This window comes from Capra hircus, chromosome 2 (genome assembly GCF_001704415.2).
Source record: "Capra hircus breed San Clemente chromosome 2, ASM170441v1, whole genome shotgun sequence".
Classification (NCBI taxonomy): domain Eukaryota; kingdom Metazoa; phylum Chordata; class Mammalia; order Artiodactyla; family Bovidae; genus Capra; species Capra hircus.
In genome coordinates this window covers 118,344,732-118,359,318 of record NC_030809.1, presented here as the reverse complement: position 1 = coordinate 118,359,318, position 14,587 = coordinate 118,344,732, and the positions used below count along the sequence as shown (strand labels likewise).

The 14,587-nt window shown below is 39.0% G+C and overlaps 1 protein-coding gene across 1 annotated transcript in view; it reads left to right on the top strand.

Moving 5' to 3' along the window:
* CCDC141 (coiled-coil domain containing 141) overlaps positions 1-14,587 on the top strand; it is a 230,638-nt gene that overhangs the window by 164,174 nt on the left and 51,877 nt on the right. Inside the window, exons 9-12 of the mRNA XM_005675907.3 lie at positions 1,943-2,084; positions 4,143-4,262; positions 6,564-6,755; positions 12,181-12,360. Of these exons, the coding sequence (XP_005675964.2) occupies positions 1,943-2,084; positions 4,143-4,262; positions 6,564-6,755; positions 12,181-12,360 (634 nt within the window). The remainder of the gene's footprint in view (positions 1-1,942; positions 2,085-4,142; positions 4,263-6,563; positions 6,756-12,180; positions 12,361-14,587) is intronic.

Below are 14,587 nucleotides of genomic sequence, written 5' to 3'. Positions count from 1 at the left end.
TGCCAATTTCAGAAGAGCATGCCTGCCAGGCTTATCCTGCTTCCATCAACAGTCAGTTCAAGGGAAAGTGAAATTTTAAAAGAATATCCCGCCCCCTTCCCGCCATCATATGTCAGCGACCCAGAAAAATTATTACCATGAGGTGGTAAAGAATGTGGATTCAGATTAGATGAATAGGTTCAAATCCCAGCCCTGCCATTTAATAAATGTGACCTGGGTAAATTGCTGAGCATTTCTCTACCTCACTTGGCTCATCTGCAAAATAGAGATAACAGTTATAGCCAGATTACAGAGTAGTTATGAGAATTAGAAGAGATTACCTAATACATTAAAAATGGTGCCTTGTCACCATAAATGGATTATTTCTTAGAAAATGCTTTCCCATTTACTTTGACAAGCTTTACCTTTTGTATTCTCTGTACCTTCTTTCCACAGTACTTACTCACCTTTTCTATCTTTCCCATTCCAAATTTGCCTATTTTACAGAAAACTATAACATTTAGGACAACTGGGATTTTAAGGACCTGTTTAGCATACAAAGTCTAAAATATAGTCAAAATATGACTGCTATTACCAATACACTACTTTTATAGAATTCGTGGATATGAAGAATTATTTCCTAAACTCTCCTGATTTCTTGATTATACTCTTTACCGTCTCAGAGTTACTAAAATGTGGAACAAGTTTTAATGTTTTGAAACACTATGTGTCAGGAATCAGATTTCTCCAAAATCAAGCTTCTCTTGGCCTCTGGTGGTCCCACAGGACACACTTGAATCCCATGTACATTCGACAAGATTCTCAAGTGACCTGATGAGCCCTCAACTCTTTGGCAGCCTCATTGTCATTCCTGTGAAGTCTCTTTCCCTCTCAGGCATTTGGGATCCTGCCCTCATTTCATTACTAATTAAATTCATTTTTACAAAGCCGTAAATTAATTATTTGAGGTAAAACTACTGAATTCTGTATCTTGCTCCAAGTTCTTTTTAAGCTCTGGGTAATTAAATGTAAGAGTTATCAGCTCATCTTCATGAGTATTGGAAGGAAATGACTGGTGGGAAATGAAAGACTTCAGCTTCTCACATATTAGGAGAGGCTCTGTCTCAGTGATAGGTTGAACACCGTAAAAGTGCTCATTGCATCAGCTCTGTCCTTCCACTGTCTGGCATTGCTGGTAAGCCTGTGTTGGAAATGGTTTGGAAACGTGCTAGTGTGTCTTTAGACCATAGCAAAGGGGGTCCAACTCAAAGTTCATTTGCTGTTTTAAAGGCGTTTTTATTTTGTGAACTGCCATGTCACTTTTTCTCACAAGGCCAGCCCTTGTGAGAAAATTATACCTGTGTATAATTAACAGGTACAAAATTATAATATGAGGCTTGGTTTCTTTTTATGAAAGTGTACATCAGATTCCTCATTATTTGTGATAGTTTGATTTTCACCTAATGATTGCAGCCTTGAGTATTTGTAATCATTCAGAACCAAGACCTAATATCACATGAATATTTTACCCTATTGGATCAGACAGTGTTTTGTTAATTGGCTGATATACATTTCTATTCAAAGATCATCTTTAGATAAATGAAGCTTTCAAATAAACCCCCAGGAAAACTCTTGGCAGACATACTGTGCTTTCTGCCATAGGGCTCTCAAAACATCTTAGAGAAATATTAAAAAGTGAATCTTTAGGAAAGAAGATTAGACCTGGTTGCAAAAACGCATAACTCATATTTTCCCTCAGGACGGACTTAAACAAAAGAACATCATTTGGTTTTGCTCTGTGCTGTACCAGGACTGCAGCTTCTTAACTTCTATTATCCTGAAGCCTGAAGCTTAATAACTTTTATCAAGTCATACTTATGGAAGATTCATCTTGCAATGTTCCCTGCTCCTGGGGCTTCTCTATAAGGGTGGAGTGAACTAACAGCTGGCTTGTTCCATTCAGCTCTCGGCTGACCGGTGTCCGTGAGATTATGGGCTGCCTCGGAAGACGGGTAGAACATTTGACTCAACAGTGTTCGGCGCACAGGGAATTTGCTCTTAAGAGACAGCAATTCACAGCCTCGGTGGAGGGCCACCTAAGAGAGGTAATTTCATAAAGTGTGTCCTCCTTCAGGTATAATGCTATTTAGATGCGGCCCCTTACCTGGTGGTGACATGATGGTATGGCAATGACGGAATGTGGGCCCATATGGTGGGGACAGGCGTATCTCAGGATTCCCTTCATCCCACGTTAGGCTTTACATTCAAACAGAATGAAGCTGTAATTCGCTGCTACTCACCAACCATCCCTGCCCCAGGCTGCCAAAACTAGAAGGGTCATCCTTCCTGCCGCCCGGCCTCGAGGATGTTTACACAAAGGCAGCTCTCACTGTGCACAGAACTGTGTTAACTGTGTTCACTGAACCAGGTGCACAATTGGGATTGTGTTCTGCTTGATGTACGTGGTTCTGTGCACGGCTCCCATATGCATGCTTTGATTGACATGGCACCATACGATAGAAGAATAGTGGGTAATGCTTCCCTGGTGGCTCAGTGCTAAAGAATCCTCCTGCCTGCAGAGGAGACACAGGTTCAATCCCTGGTCTGGAAAGATCCTTCCTTCTGCAGAGAAACTAAGCCCCGTGCACCGCAACTATTGAGCCTCTGCTCTAGAGCCCAGGAGCCACAAATGCTGAGCCCACGTGCCCTAAAGCCCCTCTCCACAGCCGGAGAAGCCACTGTAATGAGAAGCCAGCACACTGCAGCCAGAGAGTAGCCCCCTCTCACGGCAACTAGGGAAAAGCCAGCAGAGCAGTGAAGACCCAGTGCAGCCAAAAATAAATTTAAAAATTACCAGCAGGCTCATACCAATAAAAAAAAAAAAAATCATGAGTTTTACAGGTTCCAGGAATAAATTGCCGTTATCATAATTTATTGAACTAAGACAGTGCAAAGTACCAAGGCCACTCTGAATAAAACCAGACATGTAAAATTCTTTCTCCAAAGTGAATACAATGGTTTGAAGAATTTTATTTCCAATTTTCAAAAAGGAATGAAACCAGGCAACTACTATTTGACTAAACAAAAATTACTGGTCTATGGATGGAATTATAGCAAAACCCAGTAGTATCTCAATGACATTAATGCTAATGAACCATGTTGCAAAGGCTGGGTCTCAAATTTTCAATGATTTCTTTTTTTTTAATTTGCCTCAATGGACTTACATGTCTGACTTACACAAGCGGAATTAATAGACTTCACAGGAGAGGTCATTAAATAATCAGGTCTCTATCTATATTGCCTCCTCGCCTGTTATTGATCCAGAGATGGGAATGTGAGCCTTGTTCTGACGCTTGGGTCCAGGGAGATTACAAATATGGTGGCAGCTGTAGTGTTGCATTCCCTGGAGCCTGAGATTCAAGCTAATGTGGTAGAGGTGGAGAAAACAGTAGAAACTCAAACAGCCATTGCTAATTGTCTTGCTACTGTGAAGTCAGAGCCAATTTGACTCTGAGAAGTATGGCCTCTAGTCAGAGCAAGGCAGTAGCTTGAACTGAATAGAACCCTTTACAGGTCACTATATTCATTTATCCTTGTATATTGAAGTCACCCACTTTCATCAATTAAGTCTCCTGAGCATGCTCCTGTGTTTTGTTATCATATGTGTAGCAAGTGGTGCTGCCCTAGAGTCCCTCAGCCCTAAATAAAATAATCCATAGAGTGATCTAATACTTGTGCTGAACCTCTGTTTCAAAATGTACCTCTAAATTGGGCTCAATTCAGCATATAGTGCACGGTTGTGATTTAATGAACCAGAAAAGTTCATCTCTATTGATGTGCTGACAAGTGCATTATCCTTTCTAGGTAATATAGATAATAAATTTTTAGAGAATGTGTATTGTTGCTGATATCTCATTGCTATTAATAAGAGAAATATCTGTAAACATCTATCCTTTCTTGGTGGGTCAGTAATACTACCTCATATGAAGAGCAGCATTATTAAATATAAAATTCTGAAATATTTTAGACCATTTTTAGATTAAATTGATATATATTAAAGTATAATGGGAAAGTAGAGAGCAGTATCTATCTTTCCTACACATATACATGCATATATGTCAATATTTATTGCTAAGGCTGCAATATATTCTTTATTTCTGAAGGTTGAAATGTCCATTCAGAAAATCAGCACAATACTTTCCAATGCAATGGATGTCGGTTCCAGCCTTTCTGAATCAGAGAAGATTTTGAGTAAATATCTGGAACTAGATAAACAAGCTAAGGTAAATAAAATGAGTTATTATTATAGTTATGATTTTGTAAATATAATTTCTTTTCAGTAGCTATAAAATTTAATCCTAGGTCCCTTAAGGGCTGCAATTCTAAATTAGTATTATGGGAAATAATGACTTAAAAAATCCTACTAGTATATGCATCTAAATTACTTATATGTGTATTTATTATGGTGTTTGAGCTCACAGAAACTCAGCATTATAGCCTGGTATTAGGCACTCATTTGGCCCTCTTTCCTTGCCTGGGAGATGTTAGCAGCTCCTTCTGGGGGTTCCAGAGGAGGCAGGGAGAGTGCTTCTCTAAGGCTATTTGTAATTTTCTGCTAGAGTAAGTTGCAAAACAAAATTACCAAAAGCAACATGCATTAATGTAGATTCCAGGAGGTTTAAAAAAAAAATGTGTTTGCACACCCAGTGTTTAGAGACAAAAGATGCCCCCTCCTCTATCTGAAATTTTCTCTAGCATCCTTTCACCCCTTTCGCATGGTGCTTGGGTTCAAATATTCCTGCATAAAGTCCCCTCCTGCCCCACCAGGTGGTTAGGAAGGTGCAACAAGTACCCATGTCTGCAGGAAAACGGCCTCGCTATTCCATCATTTCTTTTTTTTTAATTTAATGTTTATTTTATGTTGGGGTATTATTGATTTACAATTTTGTGTTAGTTTTTGCTATACAGCAAAGTGCTATACGTGTGTGTGTGTGTGTATATATATATATATATACACATACATTCTTTTTCAGATTCTTTTCTCATACAGATTATTACAGAATGTTGAGTAGCATTCCCTATGTATACAGTAGGTCCTTGTTGATTATCTATTTTATATATGGTAGTGTATATAAAAGTGTGTATGTCAATCCCAATCCCCTAAGTTATCCAAGAGTCTCCTTCACAAATAGCATCCCCACCTGAAACTCACAGATGAACCAATATTTAAGGGGGTGTTTTTAATTCATTATTTAAAAAAAAACTTTTAAAATTCATTATTTAAAACATCTAAAATGAAATACATGCCTGAAGTCAATTTCATTTTTTTATTTTAAAAATTTGAGAGAAAGGAGAACATTTCATGGGGAGAAACTCCTCCGTTTCCTTTTTCCCAGAGTACTCTGTGGAAGCAGCGCTTGTAAATGAAAGTTACCTTTGGTTAGTGGAGTATTTGGGAAGTGTATTAAATACAAGTGCAAGAGCAGTCCCTCCTTATTGTAGATGAGGGTGTAGCTTCTGCCTTTCATGTTTGCTTGGACCCTAGCCTGGTCTCACAACATAGCTCTGTCAGTGGCAGTCATGTATGTAGTGCATGCCTGCCCATCCATCGACTCAGTGGTTAAATTCCATGTGCCAGAAATTACACTCGAGAAAACGTACAAGAGCCACCCTAGGCAAGTCACATTCACTGACTCTTTGTTATTCGGACCTCATCTGTAGCGTATTCCCTACATGCATATATATGGAATTTAGAAACATGGTAACGATGACCCTGCACGTGAGACATCAAAAGAGACACAGATGTAAAGAACAGACTCTTGGACTCTGTGGGAGAAGGCAAGGGTGGGATGATTCGGGAGAAGAGCGCTGAAACATGTATATTACCATATGTGAAACAGATCGCCAGTCCAGGTTTGATGCATGAGACAGTGTGCTCAGGGCTGGTACACTGGGATGACCCAGAGGGTTGGGATGGGATGGGGAGGGAGGTAGGAGGGGGTTTCAGGATGGGGAACACATGTACACCCATGGCTGATTCATGTCAATGTATGGCAAAAACCACTAAAATATTGTAAAGTAATTAGCCTCCAACTAAAATAAATTAATTAATTAAAAAAATAAAAACTTGTAAATGGAGATTTTAAGGAGACTGAATAATTAATATAGAATGTTTTTGAATTAAAAAATGAGTAAACAATTTCTATAAATTTATCATCTCTTATATAATAAAATTAAGTGCTTTCTAGAGCTATTGGTAAATTTCATAAAGCAATTATCATGTATAATTATTTTAAACATGTCTGTTTTATAACCTTTCTAATAAAACTTTCTCCTATCTCTACACACACAAAAAAGAATGTTCTAAATAAGAAGTATAGCTAATAGACTAAAAGAGTAATTTGAGATGGTTTTCATTTAGTGGTGCCTTTTCTTGAAGTTTGAAATATGTGCCTTTTTATTGAGGAGAGTTTTGGTACAAGTTCAATTAATAATCGTAATAGATGGCTGAACCGAAGGTAATGGAATGTGAGTGTTCATGATGCCCCTGTCAGCTGCTGACCCCCTGTGCTTGGCTTTCGTAGGAGACATCACATGAATTAGAAGCAGCTGCAAAACTCTTGACAGAGAAACATGATTTTGAACTTGATGAACTGGCATCGCTTTCTTCTAAAGCTAAATGGCTAGAGGAAGAATTAAACATATTTGGCCAAAGCATCAACTCCAGGTCACAAGTCCTGCAAACTTATGTGGCATTTCTAAAGTCATCGGAGGAGGTACAGTACCTATGGGCTGACGTCTTTGGCAACATGACAAAGAGGCTGTGTTGAAACACTTTTTACTGTGGCCTGCCATTATTTACAATATTCTAAACATAAAATAAAATTCTTTAAAAATCAGTCATTTTCTATTTTAAAGTAAGTCATCAGTCTCTTCAAAATACCTAAGCAATGTGTATGAATTATTTAAAATACACAGAATTAGAAATTATGGTCTGTTGAGTCTGATCTCAGATCCATCTTGTTTAATGCTTCTTAATAAGTTTCCTCTGAGAGCTGCTTAGGAAGCATTATTTTGACTGGTTTGTACTAAATAATGTGTAAAATTCCCTCTGGTGGACTAGCATTCCGTCTCTCGATGGTCCCAGCTTCTCGAAGGTGACATCAGTAATAGAAAAGTAATTAGCCTCCAATTAAAATAAATAAATTTACATTTTAAAAAAAGACAAAAAAAGAGTAAAGCGCTGGAGTCCCACCCCTTAACTCTGGCCCTGGTGTACCCATGCTCTGTTGCTCAGTCGAGTCCAACTCCTTGGGGCCCCATGGACTGTAGCCCGCCAGGCTCCTCTGTCCATGGGATTTCCCAGGCAAGAATACTGGACTGGGTTTCCATTTCCTCTTCCGGGGAGTCTTCCCGACCCAGGGGTCAAACTCGCATCTTCTGGTTGGCAAGTGGATTCTTTGCCACTGAGCCACCAGGGGGGCACCTGTGTGCACTCTCCTTTCAAGGAGAAGGGTGCTGCTTCAGTGGCAGGTAGAGCTCTGCAAAATCTCCTCAGGCGTGAAGTCACCGAAGGCAAGTAGCCTTCTCCTCCAGTGCCCTCACCACACTCACCCTCACCTCGCGCCACCGTGAGCCTGTCTGCCCTCTTTGCCTCTATCTACTCTCATTCTGCAATAGTCTGAGTTCTCGCCATCTGAAGGAAGGCCATGCCCAGGCCTTGGAAGTCTCAGGGAACCACTGTCTCCTTTTCCACATCTTTCTTTATCCTGGATTTTTCTTTTTCAATTTTTCTTAGCCTTGAACTCTCAGGGTTTGGCAGAAGTGCTACAACTGACAGGTTGTTCTGTTGATGAACATTTTCTCCAAGCCTGAAATGGTGGAGAAGGTACAAAGAAGTACTTGCTCTGCATCTTCATTGCAGAAAATGTACCTTCGTAGTTCCCAGCGCAGCACTTACTTCCACTGGCCACTCTGGCCTCTGGGACCAGGGGCCTGGTGATTAGGACTGAAACCTCAGCTTTTCAGATAGCACTTTCACAGAAGGACTCCCTGTCCTTTCATCTGCCCAGCTTTCACTCTGTTTTCTCACCTGGCAGAGGCTCCTGTCCCCACCCTGGCAGGGCTTTCAGTCTGTCCAGCCTCCCGTGGGCTTTCCTTCTCTCCTCGCCAGCTTATTCAATTCCATTATACTCCCCATACCCTCACTTCCCTGGCTTCCACCCGAACTCTGCCAATTCCCAATTCTAGATCAATCCAACACTCTGTTTACTCTGCTTCTCTTTCCAAGCTCCCAGACACTCCTGTGGAAAATCAAACAATTGTGCTGATTGGTGCTGTTACAAATTCAAGCGTCTTTTCCTCAGCTGAGCACCCTCTCCCCCCGCTACCATGTGCCCTCTAGCTGCTGCCCGTTCAGTAGTGACTCTCAAGCTTCTTACCAGTTTCCATTCCTAAATCTGCACCCTTAGCTTGTATGTGACTGAAAAAACACATGAGTCCATTGAGCCAAATTGCCTTGTCTTCACTCAGCTTCCAAACCCACGGATGTATTCTCCCTTCTCCACTGTCACCAATAAAGTGGGGTTTCCGCATGTGTCCCCCCATAACCAGCCCTCGGTACCTCCCTGTCTGCTCCTGAATCCTTCAGAACGTAGCCTCAGCATCCATCCTTGAGTTTTGAACCTTTGCTTCTTCTGTCTCTTCCCTCTCTTTCGCCTGCAGTTCTCCCAAGCAGTCTTGCCCTCACTACGGCTACCGCTCTATAGGTTTCCTTCCTTTCCCGTCTGCACTCGTGGGATGGGAAGATGACGGTTCTTTCCTCTCCTCGTTGATCCTCTCCAGTCCTCACCCACTGCCACTGAGTTTATCCTTGTTTCAGTCTTGCCTTCTACCAACTCTTCACTCCATTGAAAACACTCTTATAAGCTTATTACTTGCTAGTTGACAGATGAAATGGTGTATTTTCAGTCTTTATTCCACTTGATCCCTCTGCCATATTTGTTTAACCCAGTTACTCATACTGACCTCTTTTGACGTTATAAAGAAAAACAGATTTAATGAGGTATAATTTACATACCATAAAACTTGCCTATTGTAGGATGTAGTGATTTTTAGTATTTATTTATAAAATTGTGCAAACATCAGTGCACTCCAGTTTTGGTATGTTTCCACCACCCCAAAAAGAGCCTATGAATACTTTTTGTCAGTCCTGGTTGCCAATCCCCCAGCCTCGGGCAAGCACTAATCTGTTTTCTGTCCCTGTAGATTTGCCTTATTTGGATATTTCACGGAACTGGGGTAATCATCCTGTTTGCTTCTTTATCTGTTACTTCCTTTTCCTGATTCAATTCTCTGTTCCGGAAGTGTGGTGGGTCAAAGAGTTCTTGTCTGTGCTCTCTCTTTTGTGCTTTCTATACACTCTCCCTGTAAAAATCACCTCCAACCAACACACTTTTGGTTTTCAATGCATCAGTACCCCAAAATTAGTTCTTCAGCCCCAAATCTTTTGAGCTCCAGGCCAATATTTTCAACTTCCAATTATACTACCTACTGGTATTCTGAAGGCTCCTTAAAACTCAACAAAACACAACTGCTTATCTTTTCTTCAAACGTGTTTCTTTCTGTATTTTGGCATTGGATTAATGACCCCACCATCTTTCAGAAGTCCTGTGTAGAAGTTGAAAGGCTGTTCCAATCCCTCTGTTAATGAGCACTTATTTTGTATCAATACCTGAACTTTTAATTCCTAATTTTGTTTCATCCTTATAATATCCCTATATGTATTCACTATTATCCTCGCTTTACAAATGAGAGAAACTGAAGCTCTAGGAAGTTAGACAAGACAGGTAGTAAACATCAGAGCTGAGGTTTAATCCCCAGTCTCCTCCCTTTTGTTTTTCCATATTCTGAAGGCCATGCTATCCCATATCTGTCTTTAGAGACAACCTATGAGATTTCTGAATTCCCATCTTTGTACCATCATCACCTCCTCAGTGCAGGTCCTCATCATCCTTGCCGAGGTTAAAGAAATTGTATCTGCCTGTTCTCTCTGCCTTCTGTAATTCTCCCCTTCATGCCTTTCAAAAAATGATCATTCTAAAGCACATCTGATCATGTTACCTCCTAAAATTCAGGCAATATAACAAATGTAATTTGTGATGCAAATTATAACTTTTACTCTCAAATGGATAATGTATTACAGTTGATTATTAATTCACTTTAAAAAAAAAGAGACTAGTCCATATTCAAGGGAATTCCTGTAATGACATCATGCTTACTTACATTCAAGGAGGTTTATTTTTGAGCAGTTAGGAAAGGAAGATGACTTGAAGTTTAGGTTTTGAGAATTTCACATAACTGACAGCCCATCAGATTGGCACCCCAGCCTGTAGCGCACGATGCCACTGAAGTTCTGATGGTTGTCATGCTGATTTTCAGTCACTGTGAGAGCTGTCAGTTGTTTCCAGCTAACGAGAAGGTGTCACATCATGTTGAGTAGAGTACCAAGTATGCTGAAACCTGCTGGCTGGCTTTATCCCAACCCAATGATCATGCTTGCATCTTAACACTCAGCGTGTGCTATCTGGACTTCACCCACACCAGGATCATTTATCCTGCTCTTAACCAGCCCGTGTTTCACCCTTGTACCTTCACACTGATTATTCCTTCCATCCGGAGCCCCTTCTCCTGTTCCTTGTCACCCTGGACAATTCTGAAAGGCACAGATCGAGTGTTACTTCCGTTGTGCTTTCTAGTTTCTTTAGAGTTGGTGGTCCCGCCTCAGCGTGCCCAGAACATGGTGCGCATACTTGTGTCTTTGTGGTATAATAATTTGCTTATGGTTCTCTTTCTCCCAGAATTACCTTTGGAAGCCCAGGGAGATAGATGCTTAGTTCTTACTATGAAATCTTAGGTGACCCCCTGGAGGAGGTAGCATTTTAACTATCTCATGAAGGATAAGTAGGAGTTGAAAACTGAGAAAAGATCACTCTGGGCTGAGGAAATAAGCATCAGTAAAAGAGAGGCATGAAAAAATGGAATATGGGGAAAGAAGAGAGAACGTCTGTGAGTGCCCTTTGCAGCACTCATTAAATTAAGAAAGATGTTAAAATCTTTAAAATATAGTGACTAACTACTGCCTGAAATTTCGTACCTTCTTTAGATGGCTTTCAGTAGTTATGAACTCTTTGAGTCTTGTCCTATTGGCTGTTATACTGAACGAAAGTGAAAGTTGCTCCGTCATGTCAGACTCTTTGCAATCCCATTGACTGTAGCCCACCAGGCTCCTCTGTCCATAGAATTCTCCAGGCCAGCATACTGGAATCAGTAGCTATTCCCTTATCCAGGAGATCTTCGCAACCCAGGGATCAAACCCAGGTCCCCTGCATTGCAGGCAGATTCTTTACCATCTGAGCCACCAGGGAAGCCCATTGGTTATCAAGTATTATTCAAAATGCTTAAAAAATTGTTTCAAAATTTTTCTACTACTTCTATAATACCCAGTTTTGTGTTAATCTATAGTTCTACAGGCACATTTGATTTTATATAAACTCTGTCCAAAGAGACTGATTTAAAATAATCTAGTACTGCTTACATTGGTTAGCCAATGAGAAAATATAATTCTAGGGAGGTGAAGTAACCTCAATAACATTTTCTCATGGAGGCAGTTTAATATTAATACATGTACAGAAAATTCATAATTATTAGTACTCTTTTGTTCTGGCTTATCACTGAGGAGAAGCAAGTCATGATTTACTGATTATGAATAATTTTTTCACTGATTTACATTTCCTTTTGAATTGTAATCCTTGATTTTATATGTTTATCTTTCTTCTGAATTATAAAACTCAGCTCTAAAATGAAACCACATTGGTCTTTGACATAAATTGTCCCCAGTTGCAAAGCATACACATGTACAGTACATAAATATGATTTTGGCTACAGTAACTAGGTCTTCTGTATAATAAGCTTGTCAGCTCAATTTACTATCCAGTGGTAGTCAGTCTGGTCTGTCAACAACCTACATAGATTTGTGTCTTTTCAGTAAGTTGACAGTACTTAATAATTATTTAAAGAATTCTGAAATGTAGGTTCCAAGTAAATTTTTATATAGGCTTTTGCTGGAATCTAGTATTTTTCCCTTTAAAAATGTTTTGAAGTGTTCTTAACTTTCATTTATATTCTCTCTCTTTTTTTCAGGTAGAGAAGCAATGCCAGGGCCTAAAGGAGTTTTACCAAACTGATATCCTACGAAAGGAGGAGGGCAGTGCTGAAGCCAAGCATTGGTCTGACTCAGTGGAGAAGCAGTGGCAGCTATTTTTAAAGAGGAGTTTTTTAACACATGACCTTGGGCTTGAGTTCCTTAATTTAATAAATATGGTAAGAACAACATTAAATGAGTCACACCTTCTTCAAGGATTACTTGTCAAAGTCAAGATCATAAGTTCAAAATTTCAACTGTCATTCAGCCAGGCTGGTTTAGGAAGTTCTTTGTAGCTTCATTCACCGTGAATAGTCCTGAAGCCCAGCATTTCTGTGCTTCTTTGGTCCTAGACCCCTTGTGAGTTTATCATGTGAAGGCTATTGTATCTATTAAGAAGAGAGAATGACAATAATCTGAATGCAACCTTGTTATTATCACACAGAGTCCTCAGAGGTTCATCACAAAGTTCTGAGTTATATTGAGAGCATGCAACAGGATTCTTATAAGATTTCCAGAGGCTGAAGATAACATCTAGGATGAATCTTCATTTTGAAGAATATCTTTTAACACCAGACTTTCATAGTGAAGCCCCATTGTACTTAGAAATGTACCCTAATTTTAGTTGTGAAGTTAGATTTGTAAAGTATATTAGAATAATGCTAGAATACTTACATCAACTTCAGGCCCATTCACTACAGAACTCTTATTCTTAAAAGATGGTTAATCCACCTCTCCTTCAATACCTCAAGTATCTTCCTATTAAAACTGTTTGTTTATATTAGAAAATGCCAGCTTCTAGAAAGGTTTGTTTCTTTTTTTTAATATTAAGTTGAATCTCTCTTCATATCTGATTCTAACCCTCTATAGATCCACAGAGAAGAAAAATGTATTCATATTTCATCCCTCTTACACTCAAAAAATTTTCAAACCTGGAAAACCGTTGCAAAATCTAATTTGAGTCTTCTCCAGCTAACTAGATATACATCCTTTCTATTATTTAAGAGGTAGTTTTATTTTTCCTTCATCCTAATCCTCCCTCCCAGAATTGTCCATGACTTATCAAAACCATTCATAAAATGTAAACAAAAAGTAAAGTACCGCTTCAACACAAAGTGGACATCATTCTTTACCAGTGAGAACTAAGATTATACTAGTGCTTTTAGCAATAATTTTACTTTATTGGTTCATGTTAAGCTTGTAATGATAGAAAACTGTAATTGCATCACATTTTTTACTGCAACTTCTGCCAAGACGGGTCTTTCCCACTTTATATCCTTGTCGCCTACTTATCTATTACATACAAATGTGAGCTTTTATATTTATTCCTACTTTATATCACTTTGTTAGTTTTAACTCATGATTACATCTTGTTAAACTAATTTTGAGCCTGCTGTCTACTACATTAGCCATCTCTCCTGGGTTTAATGTCATATATTAATAAGTAAGCCTCCCACGGCTGCAATTAGATCTTTAATAAAAGTGTCTGAGGGGCAGGTTGATACTCCAACCCATTAAGCAATCAGTTGATAAACCAGTCTTTAAAACAATCATTGACACTCCAAGTAGTAGTTTATTTTAACCAGCATTTCACAATCTTTTTCTCAAGTCTCTATTGAAAGATGCTGCTAAAAGGAAGGTCTATCTACCCAGTATCCTATCAATTGTGTAAAATAATTTGGCAAAAATTAGGTTGACTCCTGGTGATCTAAGGGTTCTTTCCGAAGTGCTCACAATCTGCTTGATCAGTGATAATTTTGTTGCCCTGGTTTTCAGTATAAAGCTTATTGATCAGTAAATCACATAGTCCAGCCGTTCCGCCATCTGATAATCAGGGCATTTTTCCTTTCTCTAATTTTCTGGCCCTTCTCCCATTTTCTGTAGATTTGCAAAGATTGCTGACATCTGCAGTTTTCTCAGAACTCTGACATGAGGTGAATCTCAATCTGGAGCCCAAATTCATTTGAAACAGTCTCTAACTATTCTCATCTACTTTGAGCTAGAATTTCTTCTTTATCTTAGTTATTTCAAATTTTGTTGTTTAAAGACCATTCTTCTTAAACCTATATAGAAACAAAATATGCAGTAAATAATTCTAATTCGTCTAACACTATCCTTAAGCATCAGTGAAGACCTGTTGAGTATTTTACCTACGTTCTTATATTTGTGCTTTACTATAAAAATGTTATTTTTTACTTGGAACATTTAGAACATATATTATCTATCTATATCCATCTTTAAGATGTTTACTTTTTTCAGTATATTGTTATGTGTATGTCTTCACTGTGAGCTTCTCTAATTTGCACTTAAAAAGGAATTTACATATTTGCAAACTGCACTTTTCTTGGTCTAGCCTTTTTCGTACTATCTTCCTTTTGAGAAATTATATTTTTCAGTTCTGGAATT